Source organism: Microcaecilia unicolor, chromosome 7, assembly GCF_901765095.1.
Source record: "Microcaecilia unicolor chromosome 7, aMicUni1.1, whole genome shotgun sequence".
Lineage (NCBI taxonomy): Eukaryota > Metazoa > Chordata > Amphibia > Gymnophiona > Siphonopidae > Microcaecilia > Microcaecilia unicolor.
Window position 1 is genome coordinate 118,626,855 of NC_044037.1, and position 22,104 is coordinate 118,648,958.

Consider the following 22,104-nt stretch of genomic DNA (forward strand, 5'->3'; position numbering starts at 1 on the left):
ATTTGCGCACGAAGGGGATACTTTTGTAAGCCTTTCTTGTGCTTAAAACAAAGTTGCCTGGTGTATAAAGAACAGGTACAAATAAAAACAGATTCTGAGCCCATCAGTGACAGAAAAAAATACCTGCATATAATACTGTACCACAGAAAAGAAGTATATCAAATCCATCATCCTATACGTGCTACTGACACATAGAATATGCTTTTATTCGTATGCCTTCCCAGGGGTGGAGATCAGGTACAGCTGGAGCAAAATTGCAAGATACATATTTATGTTATGAAATACCCCACAAGTCCACGGAAACTTATCTGGAAAAGTTACACCTGCCTTAGAGCAGACGTAACTTTTTAGACACATAACATGCATACATTGGTTTTATAAAATATATGCCTATGTTTCAAGTTATTCAGTGCTTTCAGTTCTTGATATACCACTTAGCATCTCCAAAGGATTAGTCCATACTTGTAGGTTGTGCTCATCTACCAGCAGGTGGAGATAGAGAGTAAATTAGAACTTTGCAATATAAGGCTGCTGTGCACTAGGTTCCATTCAGTATCTTTCTATCTCCAGCAGGCAGTAGAGTCTCACTGTACAGCTCTGTCTCAGGTTCCTGTGGTGGGCTCCTATTTCCTTTCGGAGGCTTCAGTTAAGCTTATGGGGCAAAGGCTTTATATCAGTGGTTCCCAAACTTGGTCCTGGAGGCACCCCAGCCAGTCAGGTTTTCAGGATACCCATAATAAATATTCATGAGATAGATTTGCATGCAGTGGACATCCATCTTTCGTTTCGATAATATGGTTGGGGACGCCCAAATCTTGAAATTTAGGTTGCCCTTAGACTTGGTCGTTTCTGATTTTCGGCGATAATGGAAACCAAGGACGCCCATCTCAGAAACGACAAAATGCAAGCCCTTTGGTAGTGGGAGGAGCCATCATTCGTAGTGCACTGGTCCCCCTGACATGCCAGGACACCAACCGGGCACCCTAGGGGGCACTGCAGTGGACTTCAGAAATTGCTCCCAGGTACAATAGCTCCCTTACCTTGTGTGGTGAGCCCCCCCAAAACCCACTATCCACCACTGTACACCACTACCATAGCCCTTACAGGTGAAGGGGGCACCTAGATGTGGGTACAGTGGGTTTTGGAGGGCTCACATTTACCACCACAAGTGTAACAGGTTGGGGGGGGGGGGGGGAGGCCTGGGTCCGCCTGCCTGAAATGCACTGCACCCACTAAAACTGCTCCAGGGACCTGCATACTGCTGTGATGGACCTGAGTATGACATTTGAGGCTGGCACAAAATATTTTTAAAGATGTTTATTGAGGGTGGGAGGGGGTTAGTGACCACTGGGGAGTAAGGGGAGGTCATCCCTGATTCTCTCCAGTGGTCATCTGGTCAGTTTGGGCACCTTTTTGTGCCTTGGTCGTAAGAAAAACAGGACCAGGTAAAGTCATCCAAGTGCTCGTCAGGGACACCTTTTTTTTTCCATTATGGGTTGAGGACGTCCATGTGTTAGCACGCCCAGGTCCCGCCTTCGCTATGCCTCCGACACGCCCCCATGAACTTTGGCTGTCCCTGCGACGGAAAGTAGTTCGGGATGTCTAAAATCGGCTTTTGATTATACTGATTTGGGTGACCCTGTGAGAAGGACGCCCATCTTCCGATTTGTGTCGAAAGATGGGCGTCCTTCTCTATCGAAAATAAGCCTGATAGTGTCTCTAAATGCTTTTGTTGCCCTTTTGCACCATTTAATTGTATTGAACAGCTTACCAATATTACAAAATTAATTCAGCCACCGCTAATGCACAATGGTATAAGCCAGCCATATTCTGCTACACTATCAAGCTCTGGCTCTCAGCCACACCAGCGATCTCTAATGGACAGCCATGCTGACCAGTTCTAGTGCACAGCCACACCTGCCAGTTCTTGACAGTTTCAGCTAGTAGATGGTTCTGACTTAGGCACTGGACAGATGTGGCTTCTAAGGCAGGTCTAGCAAAGCTACCTTTTAAAGATAAACTTCTGTTTGGAGAAAATCTAGAGAAGTTGGTTAAAGAATTAGGGGACTCAGTCAGAGATTACCAAAGGACAAGTCTAACGATTCTTTTAAATCCTCTCAGTTTCATCTTAGATTTGTGAGGCCAAGCGCTACAGACCAGGCAAATTTAACTTTCAGAATTCCCACTTCCAACAGACAAGCCTTCTTTCATGTTGTCAGTAAGAACTTGACTTCAAATGCCAAGTCTACCAATGCCTCCCAATGAAGGGGTCTTGGTTCAGTCCTCAGATTTCATCATAGCAAGACACCAGGTTCTAAGAGGGGTGGGCCAAAATTACTTCAGACCAATATCATTCGGAAATAATAGAGCAGGGTTACAAACTGGAGTTCTCCCATTTAATTCCAGATATTTTTCTTGGAATCTTCATGCAAAGCTCCAGCCAAATGTCAAGCAGTTCAAGACACCTTGCAAATGCTTCTTCATTGAGGCACAGTAGAGCCTGTCCCCAGAGGCGATTGGGGAACAGGAAGTTATTCCATTTACTTTGTAGTTCCAGGAAAGGGGATTCCTTCCACCTGAGTTTGGACCTCAAAAGAGTCAACAGTGTTAAAGGCTCAACATCACAATGGAAACATTACAGTCTATAATAGCTTCCGCCTAGCAGGGAGTTTCTAACCAAGCTGGATCTCAAGGAAGCATACTTTCTCAGTCCCATCTGACCTCCCCACAAAGATTTATGTGATTTGCAATCCTTGGAGAACATTACAATTTAAGGCCATGACATTCAGCATTTTCTACAACACCAAGGACATTTTTCCAAGGTCATAATAATAGTGGCATCCTTCATAAGTACATAAGTATTGCTGGGACAGACCAAAGGTCCATCAAGTCCAGCATCCTGTTTCCAACAATGGTCAATCCAGGTCACAAATACCTGGCAACATCCCAATAAAGTTCAATACATTTTATGCTGCTTATCCATGAAATAAGCAGTGGATTTTCCCAAGTCATTTTAATAATGGTCTATGGACTTTTCCTTTAGAAAGCTGTCCAAACCTTTTTTAAACCCCACTAAGCTAACCGCCTTTACCACATTCTCTGGCAACAAATTCCAGAGTATAATTACACGTTGAATGAAGAAACATTTTCTCCAATTTGTTTTAAATTTACCACTTTGTAGCTTCATCGCATGCCCCCTAGTTCTAGTATTTTTGGGATCAGTATACAAATAATTCAGGTCTACCCGTTCCACTCCACTCATTATTTTATAGTTCTCTATCATATCTCCCCTCAGTCATCTTTTCTCCCTAGCCACTTCAGCCTTTCCTCATAGGGAAGTCGTCCCATCCCCTTTATCATTTTCATCGCCTTTCTCTGTACCTTTTCTAATTCCACTATCCAGCTTATTTTCGAAAGAGAAAGACGCCCATATTTCGACCCAAATCGGGAGATGGGCGCTTTCTCTCATGGACGACCAAATCGGTATAATCAAAAGCCGATTTTGGGCGCCTTCAACTGCAGTCTGTCGCGGGAACAGACAAAGTTGACGGGGGCGGGTCGGAGGCATGGTGAAGGCGGGACTGGGGCGTGTTTATCGGCCGAGGAGAGATGGGCGCGCTCGGCCTATAATGGAAAAAAGAAGGGCGCCAGAAGCGAGAATGTGGGTCACTTTTTTTTACCCTTTTTTTTCACGAACAAATTCACAAAAAGTGCCCCAACTGCCCAGATGACCACCAGAGGGAATCGGGGATGACCTCCCCTGACTCCCTCCCCTAACCCCCTCCCACCAAAAAAAAAGGAACTTTAAAAACTTTTTTTCCAGCCTGTATGCCAGCCTCAAATGTCATACTCAGCTCTATCACAGCAGTAAGCAGGTCCCCCCCCCCCCCACCTGTTACACTTGTGCTGCTAAATGGGAGCGCTCCAAACCGCCCCCAAAACCCACTGTACCCACATCTAGGTGGCCCCTCTTCAGACATAAGTGCTAAGGTAATGGTGTAGAGTTGTGGGCAGTGGGTTTTGGGGGGGATTTGGGGGGCTCAGAACCCAAGAGAAAGGAGCTATGGACTTGGGAGGTATTTACATTTTTTTTTAATTGTTACAAGTGCCCCCTAGGGTGCCCTGGCATGTGAGGGGGACCAGTGCACTACGAATCCTGGCCCCTCACATGACCAAATGCCTTGGATTTGTTCATTTTTGAGCTGGGCGCTTTCGGTTTCCATTATCGCTGAAAACCGATACCGCCCAGCTCAAATCCGCCGAAATGCGATGCATTTGCCCGGCACAAACCGTATTATCGAAACAAAAGATGGACGCCCATCTTTTTAGAAAATACGGTCTGGCCCACCCCTTTGTGGACCCGCCCTCGGAGATAAATGCCCATGGAGATGGGCGTTTGCATTCGATTATGCCCACCTATATCTTTTTTGAGATGCGGCGACCAGAATTGAACAAAATATTTGAGATGCGGTTGCACCATAGACCAATACAAAGGCATTATAACATCCTCATTTTTGTTTTTCCAGTCCTTTCCTAATAATAACAACATTCTATTTGCTTTCTTAGCCACAGCAGCAAACTGAACAGAGGATTTCAACATATCATCTACGACAACACCGAGATCCCCTTTTTTGGTCGGTAACTCCTAACGTGGAACCTTGCATTACGTAGACATAATTTGGGTTCTTCTTTCCCACATGCATTACTTTGCACTTGCTTACATTAAGCATCATCTGCCTTCAGACGCCCAGTCTCCAAGTCTCGTAAGGTCTTGTAATTTTTCACAATCCTCTTGCCAATTAACAACTTTGAATAACTTTGTGTCTTCAGCAAATTTAATTACCTCACTAGTTACTCCCATCTCTAGATTGTTTATAAATATGTTAAAAAGCAGCAGTCCCAGCACAGACCCCTGCAGAGCCCCACTATCTACCCTTCTCCATTGAGAGTACTGACCATTTAACCCTACTCTCTGTTTTCTATCTTTTAACCAGTTTTTAATCTACAAAAGGCCACTACCTCCTATCCGATGACTCTTCAATTTCCTCTGCAGTCTTTCATAAGGTACTTTGTCAAATGCCTTTTGAAAACCGGCTCACCTTTATCCACATATTTGTTCATCCCTTCAAAGAAATGTAATAGATTGGTGAGGCAAAATTTCCCCTCACTAAATCCATGTTGTCTTTCTCTCATTAATCCATGCTTTTGAATATGCTCTGTAATTTTGTTCTTTACAAAGGTGTCTTCCATTTTACCAGGCACCGACGTCAGGCTCACCGTCTATAAATTTCCCGGATCTCCTCTGGAACCTTTTTAAAAAAATCAGCGTTACACTGGCCACCCCACCCTTCAATATTGCAGTACCATGCTCAATTTTAAAGATAAATTACATATTACTAACAATAGTTCCACCAGTTCATTTTTCAATTCTATCAATACTCTGGGATGAATACCATCCGGTCTAGGAGATTTGCTACTCTTCAATTTGTCAAATTGCCACATTACATCCTCCAGGTTTATAGAGATTTCATTCAGTTTCTCCGGCTCATCAGCTTTGAATATCATTTCTGGCACCGGTTTCTCTCCCAAATCTTCCTCGGTGAAGACCGAAGCAAAGAATTAATTTAATCTCTGCTATGGCTTTGTCTTCCCTGAGTGCCCCCTTTACACCTCAGTCATCTAGTGGTCCAACCGATTCTTTTGCCAGCTTCTTGCTTTTACTATGTGTTTTTGCCGCCAACACAACATTTTTTTCAAAGTCCCTCATAGCCTTCCTTATCAGTGCTTTGCATTTGACTTGCCATTCCTTATGCTGTCTCTTATCATTTTCAATCTGATCCTTCTTCCATTTTCTGAAGGATTTTCTTTTAGCTCTAATAGCTTCCTTCGCCTTACTTTTTAACCATGCCAGCTGTCAGTTGGTCTTCTTCCCTCCTTTTTTAATACACGGAATATATTTGGCCTGGGCTTCCAGGATAGTATTTTTGAACAGAATGAATCCACACCTGCTGTAAATTTTTGACCCTTGCAGCTGCTCCCCTAAGTTTTTTTTTCACTCATTTTATCACAGTCTCCTTTTTGAAAGTTAAATGCTAACGTACTGGATTTCCTGTGTATACTTACTCCAAAGCTAATATCAAGTCTGATCACTGTTATCAAGTGGTCCCATCACCATTACCTCCCACACCAGATCATGCGCTCTACTAAGGACTAGGTCTAGAATTTTTCCTTCTCTTATCAGCCTCTGTACCAGCTGCTTCATAAAGCTGTCCTTGATTTTGTCATGGAAATTTACCTCCCTAGCATGTAAGTGTTACATTTACCCAGTCAATATCGGGGTAATTGAAATCACCCATTATTATTGTTGCCCAGTTTGTTAGCCTCCCTAATTTCCCTTAACATTTCTACATCCATCTGTTCATCCTAGCCAGGCGGACGGTAGTACACTCCTATCACTATCCTTTTCCCCTTTACACATGGAATTTCGATCCATAGGGATTCCAAGATGTGTTTTGTTTCCTGCAGAATTTTCAATCTATTTGATTCAAGGTCCTCCTTAACATACAATGCTACCCTTCCACCAATTCGATCCACCATATCACTACTATATAACTTGTACCCTGGTATGACAGTGTCCCACTGGTTATCCTTCTTCCACCAGGTCTCAGAGATGCCTATTATATCTAATTTAGTGTAATATATTCTAACTCTCCCATCTTATTTCTTAGGCTTCTGGCATTTGCATATAGACATTTCAAACTACGTTTGTTGTTCCTATTTACATCATGCTCAGTACGTGACAGTATTAATTTTCAATCTTTTGTCTAATTTTTATTTAAGGACACCTGATCTACTATGTTCTCTTTGGCAACCTCACTATCGGGATACCTTATCTCCCCTGTTTTGGTGATATCTTTGGAAGATACCTTATTCCGAACCATGCACTTTTGAGCGACTGTTTGCCTTCCCCCAGTTCCTAGCTTAAAATCTGCTCCATCGCCTTTTAAAATGCTGATGCCAGCAGTCTGGTCCCACCCTGGTTAATATGGAAGCCCAGCCTTTCGGAATAGGTTCCCCCTTCACCAGAATGTCGCCCAGTTCCTAACAAATCTAAAACCCTTCTCCTGCACCATTGCCTCATCATGCATTGATACTCTGGAGCTCTGCCTGTCTCTTGGGGCCCTGTGGCGGAATGGGTAGCACTTCAGAAAATGATACCTTAGAGTTCTGGATTTGAGCTTCCTACCTAAGAGCCTAAATTTGGCTTTCCAGAACCTCCTCCCACATTTTTCCTATGTCACTGGTACCCATACTTAACAAGACAGTCGACTCCTCCCCAGCACTATCTAAAATTCTATCTAGGTGACGCATGAGGTCCACCACCTTCACAACAGGAAGGCAAGTGACCAGGCGATCCTCACATCACCAGCCACTCAGCTGTCTTATATGCCTATAAACTGAATCACCAACTACAACAGTCTCCTAACCCTTCCCTCCTTGGCAGTAGCTCCTGGAGACACATCCTCTGTGCGAGAGGATATTGCATACCCTGGTGTGCTGGTCCTGGCTACAGGATTACTTCCATCTGCACCAAGGCGATGCTCTCCTTTTAGAAGACCTCCCTCCTCTAAGGCAGTACAGGGGCTGCCAGATTGGAGGTGGGACTTCTCTACAAGTCTCCCTGTAGGCCTCCTCTATGTACCACTCTGTCTCCCTCAGCTCCTCCAAGTCTGCTATTGCATCTCTCCGCACCTGTCTTGCCTTCCGGTTGCAGTCATCTCCAGGCGACCTTCTTGAGTCATAGAAGAAACTCCGGGGGTTTTCTTTAACTTGTAGGCACTTCTTCCGGAACCTCTGCCGATAGGCCTCTGGGGTGCAGCCCGCCCTCTCCAAAATGGCAGCTTTTACTTCTGCATAGTTGGCTGTCCCAGTGGAATTAACATCTTGGAATGCTGTCTGGCTGCTACCGGTCAATAAGTGCTCCAGATAAACTATCCATGATGCTTCTGGCCAACCAGCAAGGCAAGCATTTCTTTCAAAATTGGTAAGGAAATAGTCCAGGTTGTCCTCAGGCACCATCTTCTTTAATACTGAAACTGGAGGGGGTCGCTTGCAGGACTGCCAGCCCTGCTTAGGCCTGAGAGCTCTGTTGAAGCTCTACTAGCTTCTGCAACACTTGCTGTTGCATCTGTTGTTGCTGTTGCTCAAAATGTACGTGCATAAACTGCTGCTGTTGCAGGATCTGTTGCTTTTGCTGCTGGCCCTCCATCAAGGCCTGGAGTAGCCTTTCCATGTCTTTGCTGTATCGTTTGCAGCCAGAACCGCGCAGTACACCAATAACCAAAAATAAAGCCTGTCTGTCATTGTGGAGGGCACTCAGGTGTCTGGTCTATTCCTTTGAAAGGCTGCACTGGTGGTCAAACATTGTCTTTTGCTGCACTGGATCAAGGCTCAGCTTCCTTGTGTGACATTATGGTGTAACCAAATGCACAATTTGATGGTTATGCAGTGGCGGGGCGGTGGGGGCAGTCCGCCCCGGGTGCACGCCGCTGGGGGGGTGCCATGCCGGTCAGCGTCGTTGGTTTCCATGCTCCCTCTGCCCCGGGGGGGGGTTCTTTCGCCGGTGTCCCTTCGCCGGGGGGGGGGGGATCGCGCTGCACGGAGGGGGGGGGGGGGGCGCTGCACCCGGGGGGGGGGCGGGGCGCATCGGCGATCCGCCCGGATGTCAGCGCCCCTCGGAACACCACTGTGGTTATGGAACGCCTTTCTGTGCATACTCGGGGATGGCAGGGTAAGAAAAAAATTTTGAACACTTGGACTGCATATCTGAATACCCTCTCTGAGTTTGCTACATTTTTTTTTATACATTGGGTGTTTGATTTTATTAAAGTACTGTGACTGTGCTCAGAGTTCTGGTACCCTTGTGATTTTGAGTCCTTACATTGGGAAATGGGGGTGGGATTATGGGACCTTATAGTCAAACCTCTCTGTCATCATTCTTGAGCATGAAAGTTGTTTATCTTGTAGCTATTATATAGCGTTGGTTGCACTGCTGTGTTTGTTTTACTTTTACATGTAATGACAATAAAGATATAGTATTTCACATAAAAGTACAAACGTGATTCACCACACCAAATGTGTGACAAGCATCCTCTTAAGAGTAAAATGCCAAGTATCACAGACTAAAAAAAAAAATTAATTAAAAAATAAATAAATAAATAAATTTATATATATATATATATATATATATACACACACACACACAGAGCACATGATGTGCTATGATTAAAAACATTTTTGTAAACTAAATTGTGACAGCATTATTGTGTGGTATATATAAAAACATTAAAAATAAATATATCTAACATCATCTTAGATTTTAATGACAGTGATATAATACTATAGCAGCATCCATGTGCATCAAACATTTACAGAAATAAGCAGTGATGTACCGATACTTATAACCATAAAACATACAATGGAAAAATAGGATCACTATCTGATGCAAAAACACTAATACCATGTGATAATACCTTTAAACTGAAAACATACTGTGGAAAGAGCATACCTGACAAGTCTGAATTATTGTCAATAAAAACAATGATACATAAGAAAACCCAAACCGACCTGTAAAAATACATACAGCTCACATAAGTTAAAAGATACTAACATAAATCCAATAAATGTTTGGAAGAAAAAAAAAGAGGGAGGAGTAGGGAGAGAAAAGGAAACAGAAAGAAGAAAAAGCAGGAAGAAAAAAGGGGGAAGGGGAAAACGGGAACTACTCTGGCTCTCTGAACTTATAAAAATCACCAAGTGCACCAAACTAAGCTTCACCTACTCAACCATGATTGCCTCAAAAAAGTGCATAGCTGCTCTAGGCTGCTTTTTTACTGGTAGCTGGGGCAGGGGAAGCATAGTGGGCCAGGAGCTAGTGAGAACACCTCCTGCTCATGCCACAGCGCCACTGGAAGTCTAGGTATGTATTTTATAACCTACGCGTGTACTTCACGGCTCTGCCTGCTCTCCACCCAAACTTCTCCTACAAATATGCCTATATCTGGGTAATGTACACCTATACACCTATTTTCATGTAGGGGCTAATTTTTATAATTTTTTTACACAAGTATAAAGGCATATCAGCATGACCAAAAAAAAAATCCTTTATAAAATTACAGTCTTAAGGCAGCGAACACTGGAACCTAAAAATGTTGAATGTGTTACTGTTGATTTTGATGTTTCTCTGGCAAGGGATTATGACTTCTTGGGACTGAGAGGCAGATGCACTAAAGCTTAATGAGCCTTTAATGACCCTCCAACGAGGAAATTTTGATCCGTTGCATGCATCAAAGGGCTTTTACCGAGGAAGCTAGCAGCTAACGAAAACGGAATGGAGATGAGCAATTAGTGTAAAAACCCCACTGAAATGAGATGCACTAACCTTTTCCGATTGCCTTTACGCAGGAAAAAGGCAGGAAATCTAACGAGAGGTCTGGACCTCTCGTTAGGACAGCTCTGTGCCAGGAAAAATCGTAAAGTGAAAAAATAAACAAACTTTGAGCCAATCCCAGCGCATTAGCAGAGCTAAAAGCGCTGTGATTGGTCCAAAGGACGTAGCATTACATATGTCCAAAAGAGCTGTGCTTAAGCTTAAAGAAAACGTGTCAGAAAACACATCAAATAAAAAAAATAAAAAAAGGATCTGGAGGGGGCAAGGGCGCTCATCAGGAGCGTCCTGTATGGACGGCCATGCCCCCCCCCCCCCCCGCTGCTCCCTACTGTCCACCACTTCCCCCCCCACCCCCACACGAGAAAGCGAAATTCTAGCAGCCCCGGTCCCCCTCCCTTCCTGTTCTTCTGCTTTGCAAAAGCTAACTCCGCCTCCCGTCATTCTTCCGCCCCGTGCCCCCCCCCCGCTGCTCCCCACTGTCCGCCACTTCCCCCCCCCCACGAGAAAGTGAAATTCTAGCAGCCCCGGTCCCCCTCCCTTCCTGTTCTTCTGCTTTGCAAAAGCTAACTCCGCCTCCCGTCATTCTTCCACCCCGTGCCCCGCCCCCGCTGCCCCCCCTGAGGTCGACTACGCCGCTCCCCCCCTCCACCGAGACCCCCCTCCTTATTACCGACCCGAGCAGCGCCTCTCACCTCTTTCTGAAGCGCTGCAAGGGCAGGAAGATCTGTTGTGTTGGTCGCAGAGTCTCCATGACGTCTCTTCTTCCCTGGCCTAATCCCGCCTCCTTCTGACGTAGATTACTTACGTCAGAAGGAGGCGGGGCCTAGGTCAGGGAAGAAGAGACGTCATGGAGACTCTGCGACCAACACAACAGATCTTCCTGCCCGTGCAGCGCTTCAGAAAGAGGTGAGAGGCGCTGCTCGGGTCGGTAATAGGGAGGGGGGTCTCGGTGGAGGGGGGGAGCGGCGTAGTTTACCTCAGGGGGGGCAGCGGGGGCGGGGCAGAAGAATGATGGGAGGCGGAGTTAGCTTTTGCAAAGCAGAAGAACAGGAAGGGAGGGGGACCGGGGCTGCTAGAATTTTGCTTTTTCGTGGGGGGAGGGGGGGGGGGGCAAGGCCGTCCATACAGGACGCTCCGGACGAGCGCCCTTGCCCCCTCCTGATCCTTTGTTTTTGTATTTTGCTGACCGGGTAGCCATGTGTATGTGTTGTGGCTTTTTTGTTTGTTTGTTTTGACGTTTGCAGCATGCGCAGAGCAGCCAGCAAAACGCTTGGCTGCTCTGCGCATGATTTAGGGGCCGATTACCGATGTGTATTGTGATTCTTTGATACATTGTACGTTTCAATACCGATCTGAGCATGTGTGACTTTTTTTTTTTGGTGCATTCTTCGTTTTTTTAAAATCGTTAGGGACTTTAATGATTTAGATTTTTTTACGTTTGGTTGCTGCATCTGCCTCTGAGTCTATGACACCATTAAACCAAAACCCTGATCTGGGTTAGCTCCTATCAGTGAGGCTCACAGGAAACCTGAAATAGGTATACCACTAAACCCTATCCTATCATGGAAAGTCTGGAAAGTCTCAGCGGACTGTCAAGTGACACTATTAAATGCTGGCTTGGATCAGTTCCAATCTGTCAGAGTTTCTGGAAGCAGCAGGACTTACCAGATCCTTGACAGTGTCAGATCTGTCATCCCATTCTGGGGATCCAAACTGGTAGCGACCTTCCATGATCATCCTCAACATCAGCATCTGCTTACGATGCCAGAAAGGTGGAGACCCTGCCAGCAGGGTGTACATAATCACTCCACATGCCCATCTGGGGGAAAATAAGAGGAAAAATTAGGAGAATTCACCAAAACCATGCCTATTTCCAGACATATTTATTTCTATTATTCAGTGTTTGTACTGATTACCAGACAAAGCCACCAAAGCAACATATATATTTTTAAAAATATGAATAACACAAACCCCAAAATTCTATAAACTTGCCCACCCAATCTAATGTTTTGTGCACAAGGTTGTGCGCACGAACAAAGTCAGTTGCACACATAATATAATAATAAACTGCTAATTGATATTAACTAGCAATAATTGGCACTAAGTAGTGTTAATTGGTGCTAACTGGCACCAATTAGCAGTTATGCAAACAAATGACCCTAAGTCAAGTATTCTAATGTGCACCTATTTGAAAGGTATTAATCCGCAAACGAACCTTTTCCGGAGATGGGAAGGCGGTAGAACTAGAGGACATGAATTGAGGTTGAAGGGGGGCAGACTCAGAACTAATGTCAGGAAGTATTTTTCCACGGAGAGGGTGGTGGATATGTGGAATGCCCTCCCGTGGGAGGTGGTGGAGATGAAAACGGTAATGGAATTCAAACATGCGTGGGATAAACACAAAGGAATCTTGTTTAGAAGGAATGGTTCCGTGGAATCTTAGCGGAGATTGGGTGGTGACGCCGGTAACTGGAAACAAAACGGGAGCTGGGCAGACTTCTACGGTCTACGCCCTGATTGTGACTGAATAGATAGGGATGGGCTGGAGTGTAAATTTTAAGGGGCTTCGATGTTAGCTTCCGAACTTAGTACAAGAACAGTACTGGGCAGACTTCTACGGTCTGTGCACTGAGAAAGGCAAGGACAAATCAAACTCAGGTATACATATAAAGTATCACATACCATGTAAAATGAGTTTATGTTGTTGGGCAGACTGGATGGACCGTACAGGTCTTTATCTGCCGTCATTTACTATGTTACTTAAAATCCACAGCACACAACTGCAAGGGATGTGTGAACCAGGGAAGGGCATGGGCGGGTCAAGGAGAGGCTCAGGGCTTGCTCGCACATGTTAAGGAATAGATGCAATTATGCACCTAACTGCCTACAGAACTGCTGTTATATTATTGATACTTAGTGCCCAAAGGTTTGGTGCCTAACATTTAGTGATCTTTCTTAAATCTACCCCTATATGCATAATTTTATAAGTTACCCTGTTTCCCCAAAAATAAGAGTGTCTTATATTAATTTTTGCTCCCAAAGATGCGCTAGGTCTTATTTTCAGGGGATGTCTTATTTTTTCATGAAGAAGAATTCACATTTATTGTTGAACAAAAAAAATGAACATTATATACTGTACAGTAGTTGTCATCACAAACCAGCATAACCAAACTGTGAATCCTATCAAGAATTTCTTGTTACTACCATTACCATTCAACACCACCTCCAACCAGTCCTGCTTGTTTCGAAGCTCCGCCCACGCCCCTCCCACGGAGTTGCAGATTCTCTCGTCCCTTCGATTTCAACCCCCCCCCCCGTTACTGACCCCTTGCCTCCCGTGACGTCTTTTTTTGAGCAGCGTGAGGAACTGAGTGAGTGACACGGCGGGAGGGCGGAACAGCGCGAGCCCGAGGGCGGGGCTAGCGAGTGGAGGGCTCAGAGGACGGCAGGGCTCCGAGGGCGGGGCTCTGACAGCGAGGGGCGGGAGGGCGGAACAGCGCGAGCAACTTTGTTGTGATCAGCTGTGCTCCAAGGGCGGGGCTAGCGAGTGGAGGGCGGAGCTATTACGAAGCCGACAAACATTTCAGGGCTTCAGGCTTCACTGCAACGCTGGCGGCTTCAGAACGTTGGATGTGCTTTTTATTAGGTAGGATTATTTCGTCTTTGGGTTGCAGCGAAAATATTAAGGTTTCTGTGTCCATGTCCCATCGAGGCCAAACAAAAACTTTGCTAGGTCTTACTTTCGGGGGAGGCCTTATATTTAGCAATTCAGCAAAACCTCTACTAGGTCTTATTTTCAGGGGATGTCTTATTTTCGGGGAAACAGGGTAGTTGAGTACGTAGAATAGAACTTTATATGCTGCTGCTATGTAACATTAGGACCAGTGTTCTTGAGCAAATATTACCAATCATGCTTCTAGCATGTGCCAATATACATGCACTTATATGTATACACATATATAATCTTATTACTATTCCAATGTGTAATGTTACTCTGAGATCCATTAACATGAATTAACTGTAAAAGTATATTTTTGGAACATCTTACACCTCAACATTTGTTCCATTGTTTATACAACAAGTGTCATATCCTTTACTTACTTATAAGCATTTTCTCATTGTTCCACATCATTAGAAGTACATGTACACTGCCTACAGTGGATAAATGTTTGCACCATTTTTGTGCTTCGTTTTACAAATGTGTTCACCATGTCACTATTTTTTCGTTTTAAAAAAAAAAAATTCCTTGCTTAGAGTTTATATATGATATTGATGTGTCATTCCTACCTCTCTGTGCATTTTAGGAATTTAAGTTTTCATTTGCAACACCACATCTTATTTAGTTTTGTTTGTTTTTAATTATGTTTTTAATTGTGTTTAATTTGTAATTGCTTTTCGTGGAAACATTTCATGCATTTTTGTACTTATAAATTTATTTGATGTCTTTTTAAATTATAATTCATGCTTTTATAGATGTCTTCTACGTTACTATATCTATAATATTCTTTTATGATCATTGTTGTTTACAGTTTACAGTCATATTTATGTTTTATATTTGGCTTTGTAGACTCCTGAAGATGGTGCTACGTCGCCGAAACACGGCTGTGTCGAGCCGACCTGTTATAATAAACATTATACCATTTTCAAATATATGGCTCCCTTATTGATTGGTTAAGAGCCTATCTTCCCCCACTCTTCTTTTTTTTCTTGCTGCTGCTACTACTACTTATTTCTATAGAAACTTTAGATGGTATATGCAGGGAGTTTTATCAGAGAAATGATGTCCATTATCAGGGGTCCGCAAGGGTCTCCTTTATCACCAGTACTATTTAATGTACTGTTGTCATCTTTAGGGAGAAAGTTAGAGATGGCAGGCTATCATGTTTTCATCTATGCAGATGACATTTCTATTATTGTTCAAGTAAACTGCATGTTGCAGGATACACACAACAAAATATTTCATTCCTTCTCTTTAATTATGGATTGGATGAATACATATTATTAAAACTAAACAAGGATAAAGCAAAGTTCTTACTAACTGGAACTAAGCCCAATCAAAACCTTAGAACTGATGGGATAGATAGCGAATGCTACATACCTGTAGAAGGTATTCTCCGAGGACAGCAGGCTGATTGTTCTCACTGATGGGTGATGTCCACGGCAGCCCCTCCAATCGGAACACTTTCTAGCAACGTACTTTGCTAGTCCTCACGCGCCGATACGCACCGCGCATGCGCGGCCGTCTTCCCGCCCGAACCGGCTCATGCTGGCCAGTCTCATATGTAGCAAGACAAAGACAAGGGAAGACACAACTCCAAAGGGGAGGCGGGTGGGTTTGTGAGAACTATCAGCCTGCTGTCCTCGGAGAATACCTTCTACAGGTATGTAGCATTCGCTTTCTCCGAGGACAAGCAGGCTGCTTGTTCTCACTGATGGGGTATCCCTAGCCCCCAGGCTCACTCAAAACAACAACCATGGTCAATTGGGCCTCGCAACGGTGAGGCCATAACTGAGATTGACCTAAAAAATTTACCAACTAACTGAGAGTGCAGCCTGGAACAGAACAAACATGGGCCTAGGGGGGTGGAGTTGGATTCTAAACCCCGAACAGATTCTGAAGCACTGACTGCCCGAACCGACTGTCGCGTCGGGTATCCTGCTGCAGGCAGTAATGAGATATGAATGTGTGGACAGATGACCACGTTGCAGCTTTGCAAATCTCTTCAATAGTGGCTGACTTCAAGTGGGCTACCGACGCTGCCATGGCTCTAACATTATGAGCCGTGACATGACCCTCAAGAGCCAGCCCAGCCTGGGCGTAAGTGAAGGAAATGCAATCTGCTAGCCAACTGGATATGGTGCGTTTTCCCACAGCCACTCCCCTCCTGTTGGGATCAAAAGAAACAAACAATTGGGCGGACTGTCTGTTGGGCTGCGTCCGCTCCAGATAGAAGGCCAATGCTCTCTTGCAGTCCAATGTGTGCAGCTGATGTTCAGCAGGGCAGGAATGAGGACGGGGAAAGAATGTTGGCAAGACAATTGACTGGTTCAGATGGAACTCCGACACAACCTTTGGCAAGAACTTAGGGTGAGTGCGGAGGACTACTCTGTTATGATGAAATTTGGTGTAAGGGGCCTGGGCTACCAGGGCCTGAAGCTCACTGACTCTACGAGCTGAAGTAACTGCCACCAAGAAAATGACCTTCCAGGTCAAGTACTTCAGATGGCAGGAATTCAGTGGCTCAAAAGGAGGTTTCATCAGCTGGGTAAGAACGACATTGAGATCCCATGACACTGTAGGAGGCTTGACAGGGGGCTTTGACAAAAGCAAACCTCTCATGAAGCGAACAACTAAAGGCTGTCCTGAGATCGGCTTACCTTCCACACGGTAATGGTATGCACTGATTGCACTAAGGTGAACCATTACAGAATTGGTCTTGAGACCAGACTCAGACAAGTGCAGAAGGTATTCAAGCAGGGTCTGTGTAGGACAAGAGCGAGGATCTAGGGCCTTGCTGTCACACCAGACGGCAAACCTCCTCCACAGAAAGAAGTAACTCCTCTTAGTGGAATCTTTCCTGGAAGCAAGCAAGATGCGGGAGACACCCTCTGACAGACCCAAAGAGGCAAAGTCTACGCTCTCAACATCCAGGCCGTGAGAGCCAGGGACCGGAGGTTGGGATGCAGAAGCACCCCTTCGTCCTGTGTGATGAGGGTCGGAAAACACTCCAATCTCCACGGTTCTTCGGAGAACAACTCCAGAAGAAGAGGGAACCAGATCTGACGCGGCCAAAAAGGAGCAATCAGAATCATGGTGCCTCGGTCTTGCTTGAGTTTCAACAAAGTCTTCCCCACCAGAGGTATGGGAGGATAAGCATACAGCAGACCCTCCCCCCAGTCCAGGAGGAAGGCATCCGATGCCAGTCTGCCGTGGGCCTGAAGTCAGGAACAGAACTGAGGGACTTTGTGGTTGGCTCGAGATGCGAAGAGAGCTACCAAGGGGGTGCCCCACACCTGGAAGATCTGCCGCACTACACGGGAATTGAGCGACCACTCGTGAGGTTGCATAATCCTGCTCAACCTGTCGGCCAGACTGTTGTTTACGCCTGCCAGATTTGTAGCTTGGAGCACCATGCCGTGACGGCGAGCCCAGAGCCACATGCTGACGGCTTCCTGACACAGGGGGCGAGATCCGGTGCCCCCCTGCTTGTTGACGTAGTACATGGCAACCTGGTTGTCTGTCTGAATTTGGATAATTTGGTGGGACAGCCGATCTCTGAAAGCCTTCAGAGCGTTCCAGATCGCTCGTAACTCCAGGAGATTGATCTGCAGATCGCGTTCCTGGAGGGACCAGCTTCCTTGGGTGTGAAGCCCATCGACATGAGCTCCCCACCCCAGGAGAGACACATCCGTGGTCAGCACTTTTTGTGGCTGAGGAATTTGGAAAGGACGTCCCAGCGTCAAATTGGACCAAATTGTCCACCAATACAGGGATTTGAGAAAACTCGTGGACAGGTGGATCATGTCTTCTAGATCCCCAGCAGCCTGAAACCACTGGGAAGCTAGGGTCCATTGAGCAGATCTCATGTGAAGGCGGGCCATGGGAGTCACATGAACTGTGGAGGCCATGTGGCCCAGCAATCTCAACATCTGCCGAGCTGTGATCTGCTGGGACGCTCGCACCCGCGAGACGAGGGACAACAAGTTGTTGGCTCTTGTCTCTGGGAGATAGGCGTGAGCCGTCCGAGAATCCAGCAGAGCTCCTATGAATTCGAGTTTCTGCACTGGGAGAAGATGGGACTTTGGATAATTTATCACAAACCCCAGTAGCTCCAGGAGGCGAATAGTCATCTGCATGGACTGCAGGGCACCTGCCTCGGATGTGTTCTTCACCAGCCAATCGTCGAGATATGGGAACACGTGTACCCCCAGTCTGCGAAGTGCCGCTGCTACTACAGCCAAGCATTCGTGAACACTCTGGGCGCAGAGGCGAGCCCAAAGGGTAGCACACAGTACTGGAAGTGACGTGTGCCCAGCTGAAATCGCAGATACTGTGTGAGCTGGCAGTATCGGGATGTGTGTGTAGGTGTCCTTCAAGTCCAGAGAGCATAGCCAATCATTTTCCTGAATCATGGGGAGAAGGGTGCCCAGGGAAAGCATCCTGAACTTTTCTTTGACCAGATATTTGTTCAGGGCCCTTAGGTCTAGGATGGGACGCATCCCCCCTGTTTTCTTTTCCACAAGGAAGTACCTGGAATAGAATCCCAGCCCTTCTTGCCTGGATGGCACGGGCTCGACCGCATTGGCGCTGAGAAGGGCGGAGAGTTCCTCTGCAAGTACCTGCTTGTGCTGGAAGCTGTAAGACTGAGCTCCCGGTGGACAATTTGGAGGTTTTGAGGCCAAATTGAGGGTGTATCCTTGCCGGACTATTTGGAGAACCCACTGATCGGAGGTTATGAGAGGCCACCTTTGGTGAAAAGCTTTCAATCTCCCTCCGACTGGCAGGTCGCCCGGCACTGACACTTGTATGTCGGCTATGCTCTGCTGGAGCCAGTCAAAAGCTCGTCCCTTGCTTTTGCTGGGGAGCCGAGGGGCCTTGCTGAGGCGCACGCTGCTGACGAGAGCGAGCGCGCTGGGGCTTAGCCTGGGCCGCAGGCTGTCGAGAAGGAGGATTGTACCTACGCTTGCCAGAAGAGTAGGGAACAGTCTTCCTTCCCCCAAAAAATCTTCTACCTGTAGAGGTAGAGGCTGAAGGCTGCCGGCGGGAGAACTTGTCGAATGCGGTGTCCCGCTGGTGGAGCTGCTCTACCACCTGTTCGACTTTTTCTCCAAAAATATTATCCGCACGGCAAGGCGAGTCCGCAATCCGCTGCTGGATTCTATTCTCCAGGTCGGAGGCACGCAGCCATGAGAGTCTGCGCATCACCACACCTTGAGCAGCGGCCCTGGACGCAACATCAAAGGTGTCATACACCCCTCTGGCCAGGAATTTTCTGCACACCTTCAGCTGCCTGACCACCTCCTGAAAAGGCTTGGCTTGCTCAGGGGGGAGCTTATCCACCAAGCCCGCCAACTGCCGCACATTGTTCTGCATGTGTATGCTCGTGTAGAGCTGGTACGACTGAATTTTGGCCACGAGCATAGAAGAATGGTAGGCCTTCCTCCCAAAGGAGTCCAAGGTTCTAGAGTCCTTGCCCGGGGGCGCCGAAGCATGCTCCCTAGAACTCTTGGCCTTCTTTAGGGCCAAATCCACAACTCCAGAGTCGTGAGGCAACTGAGTGCGCATCAGCTCTGGGTCCCCATGGATTCGGTACTGGGACTCAATCTTCTTGGGGATGTGGGGATTACTTAATGGCTTGGTCCAGTTCGCCAGCAATGTCTTTTTGAGGACATGATGCATGGGTACTGTGGACGCTTCCTTAGGTGGAGAAGGATAGTCCAGGAGCTCAAACATTTCAGCCCTGGGCTCATCCTCCACAACCACCGGGAAGGGGATGGCCGTAGACATCTTCCGGACAAAGGAAGCGAAAGACAGACTCTCGGGGGGAGAAAGCTGTCTTTCAGGAGAGGGAGTGGGATCAGAAGGGAGACCCTCAGACTCCTCGTCAGAAAAATATCTGATGTCTTCTTCTTCTTCCCACGAGGCCTCACCATCGGTGTCAGACACAAGTTCACGGACCTGTGTCTGCAACCGTGCCCGGCTCGACTCCCTCGCCCGCACCGGCGAAGCTCCCTCCGCTGACGTAGTCGGGGAGCCTTCCTGGGAGGCTACCGCAGTCGGTACCGCACGCGGCACCGACGCCGGAGACCTCACCCCGGGCAATGGGCCAGCCGGCGCCTCGCTCGACGGTACCGGTGGCGCAAGCACCCCCGGTACCGGAGGGGTAGGGCGCAACAGCTCTCCCAGGATCTCTGGGAGAACGGCCCGGAGAGTCTTGTTCAGAGCGGCTGTAGAAAAAGGCATGGAAGCCGATGCAGGCGTCGATGTCAGAGTCTGTTCCTGGTGTGGAGGCTGTTCCGGGCTGTCCAAAGGGTAGCGCATCGACACCTCTTGAACAGAGGGCGAGCGGTCCTCTTAGTGCCGATGCCTACTGGGTGCCGACTCCCTCGGCGACCCAGAGCTCTCGGTGCCGACACGGGAAGGGGACCGGTGATGATGCTTCTTCGACTTCTTGGGACGAAGCATGTCACCGGAGTTTCACGGCACCGACGAGGAGGACGTAGAATCCAGCCGTCACTTCCTCGGGGCCGAGACCGAAGGAGGTCGGTCTCGGGGGGGGGGCTGTACCACAGGAGCCCTCGGAATGGGGGGAGACCCACCCGAAGGCTCACCGCCACCAGCAGGGGAATGGACAGCCCTCACCTGCACTCCAGACGAAGCACCACCGTCCGACGACATCAGCAGCCGAGGAGGTCTCGATACCGACGCCGACGCAGCCTTCCGATGTCGCCCCGATGCAGAGGGCCGATACCTCGATGCACTCGATGCAATCGGGGGCGAAGATGAAGGTCCAGGCGTCGAAGCAGTCGATACTCCCGGTGCCGATGCCGACGAAGAGCCCGAGAACAAAATGTTCCACTGGGCTAACCTCGCTACCTGAGTTCGCTTTTGTAAAAGGGAACACAGACTACAGGCCTGAGGGCGGTGCCCAGCCCCCAGACACTGAAGACACGACGCGTGCCTGTCAGTGAGCGAGATTACCCGGGCGCACTGGGTGCACTTCTTGAAGCCGCTGGAAGACTTCGATGTCATGGGCGGAAAAATTGCGCCGGCGAGATCAAAACTCGAAATGGCGAAAATGGCACCGCAAAAATAGGGGGAAGAAAAACTTCGACCGAGGCCTAAATAGGGCCTACCCCGACGACGAAAGAAAACTTACCGGGGCAAAGACTGGAAGTACGGGAAGGGAGAAAACCATAAAGGTCTCCTTCTGACACCTTTTTTTTTTTTTTTTTGAACGAAGTCGATAAAGCGAGGTCAACTTTGGGGCGCGAACGGCGAAACACGACCGTACCGAGCGCGGACAAAAGAAGACTGGCCGGCACGAGCCGGTTCGGGCGGGAAGACGGCCGCGCATGCGCGGTGCGCATCGGCGCGCGAGGACTAGCAAAGGACTTTGCTAGAAAGTGTTCCGATTGGAGGGGCTGCCGTGGACGTCACCCATCAGTGAGATAAAGCAGCCTGCTTGTCCTCGGAGAATATTCATTAGAACATTCCACTGAACTTTTGGATATTATTTTGGACTCTTTGGAAGACCAGACCAATCACCTTGTAAAGAATACATTTTGCACTTTAAGAAAATTGAGGAGTATTAGAAAATACCTGAAAGAGGAGCAATAGAGATGAGATCATATGGTTCTTTGATACTGAGCATGCTGGATTACATGCTGGAGCAACATTGTTTATTTAGAGCTTCCAAAAGCTTTGTTGAAAAGGGTACAAACAATTCAAAACGTTGCAGTGATCTAATACATTCTCTGAAAAAATCGAATAGGATAACACTTTTCTTTGTAGCTTGCACTGGCATCCAGGTGAAGCCATAATATTGTTTAAGTTGGGCCGTTTGATCTTTAAGATCTTAAACGGTCTAATTCCTCAAATGTAGGTCACTAACTTGTCAATTCTATGATATCAGAAATAGGATGGTGTGTTA

General features: G+C 47.1%; 1 protein-coding gene across 1 annotated transcript in view; it reads right to left on the reverse strand.

Moving 5' to 3' along the window:
- PHKG2 (phosphorylase kinase catalytic subunit gamma 2) overlaps nucleotides 1-22,104 on the reverse strand; it is a 133,073-nt gene that overhangs the window by 8,814 nt on the left and 102,155 nt on the right. The window contains exon 8 of the mRNA XM_030209826.1: nucleotides 12,116-12,269. Within this exon, the coding sequence (XP_030065686.1) occupies nucleotides 12,116-12,269 (154 nt within the window). The remainder of the gene's footprint in view (nucleotides 1-12,115; nucleotides 12,270-22,104) is intronic.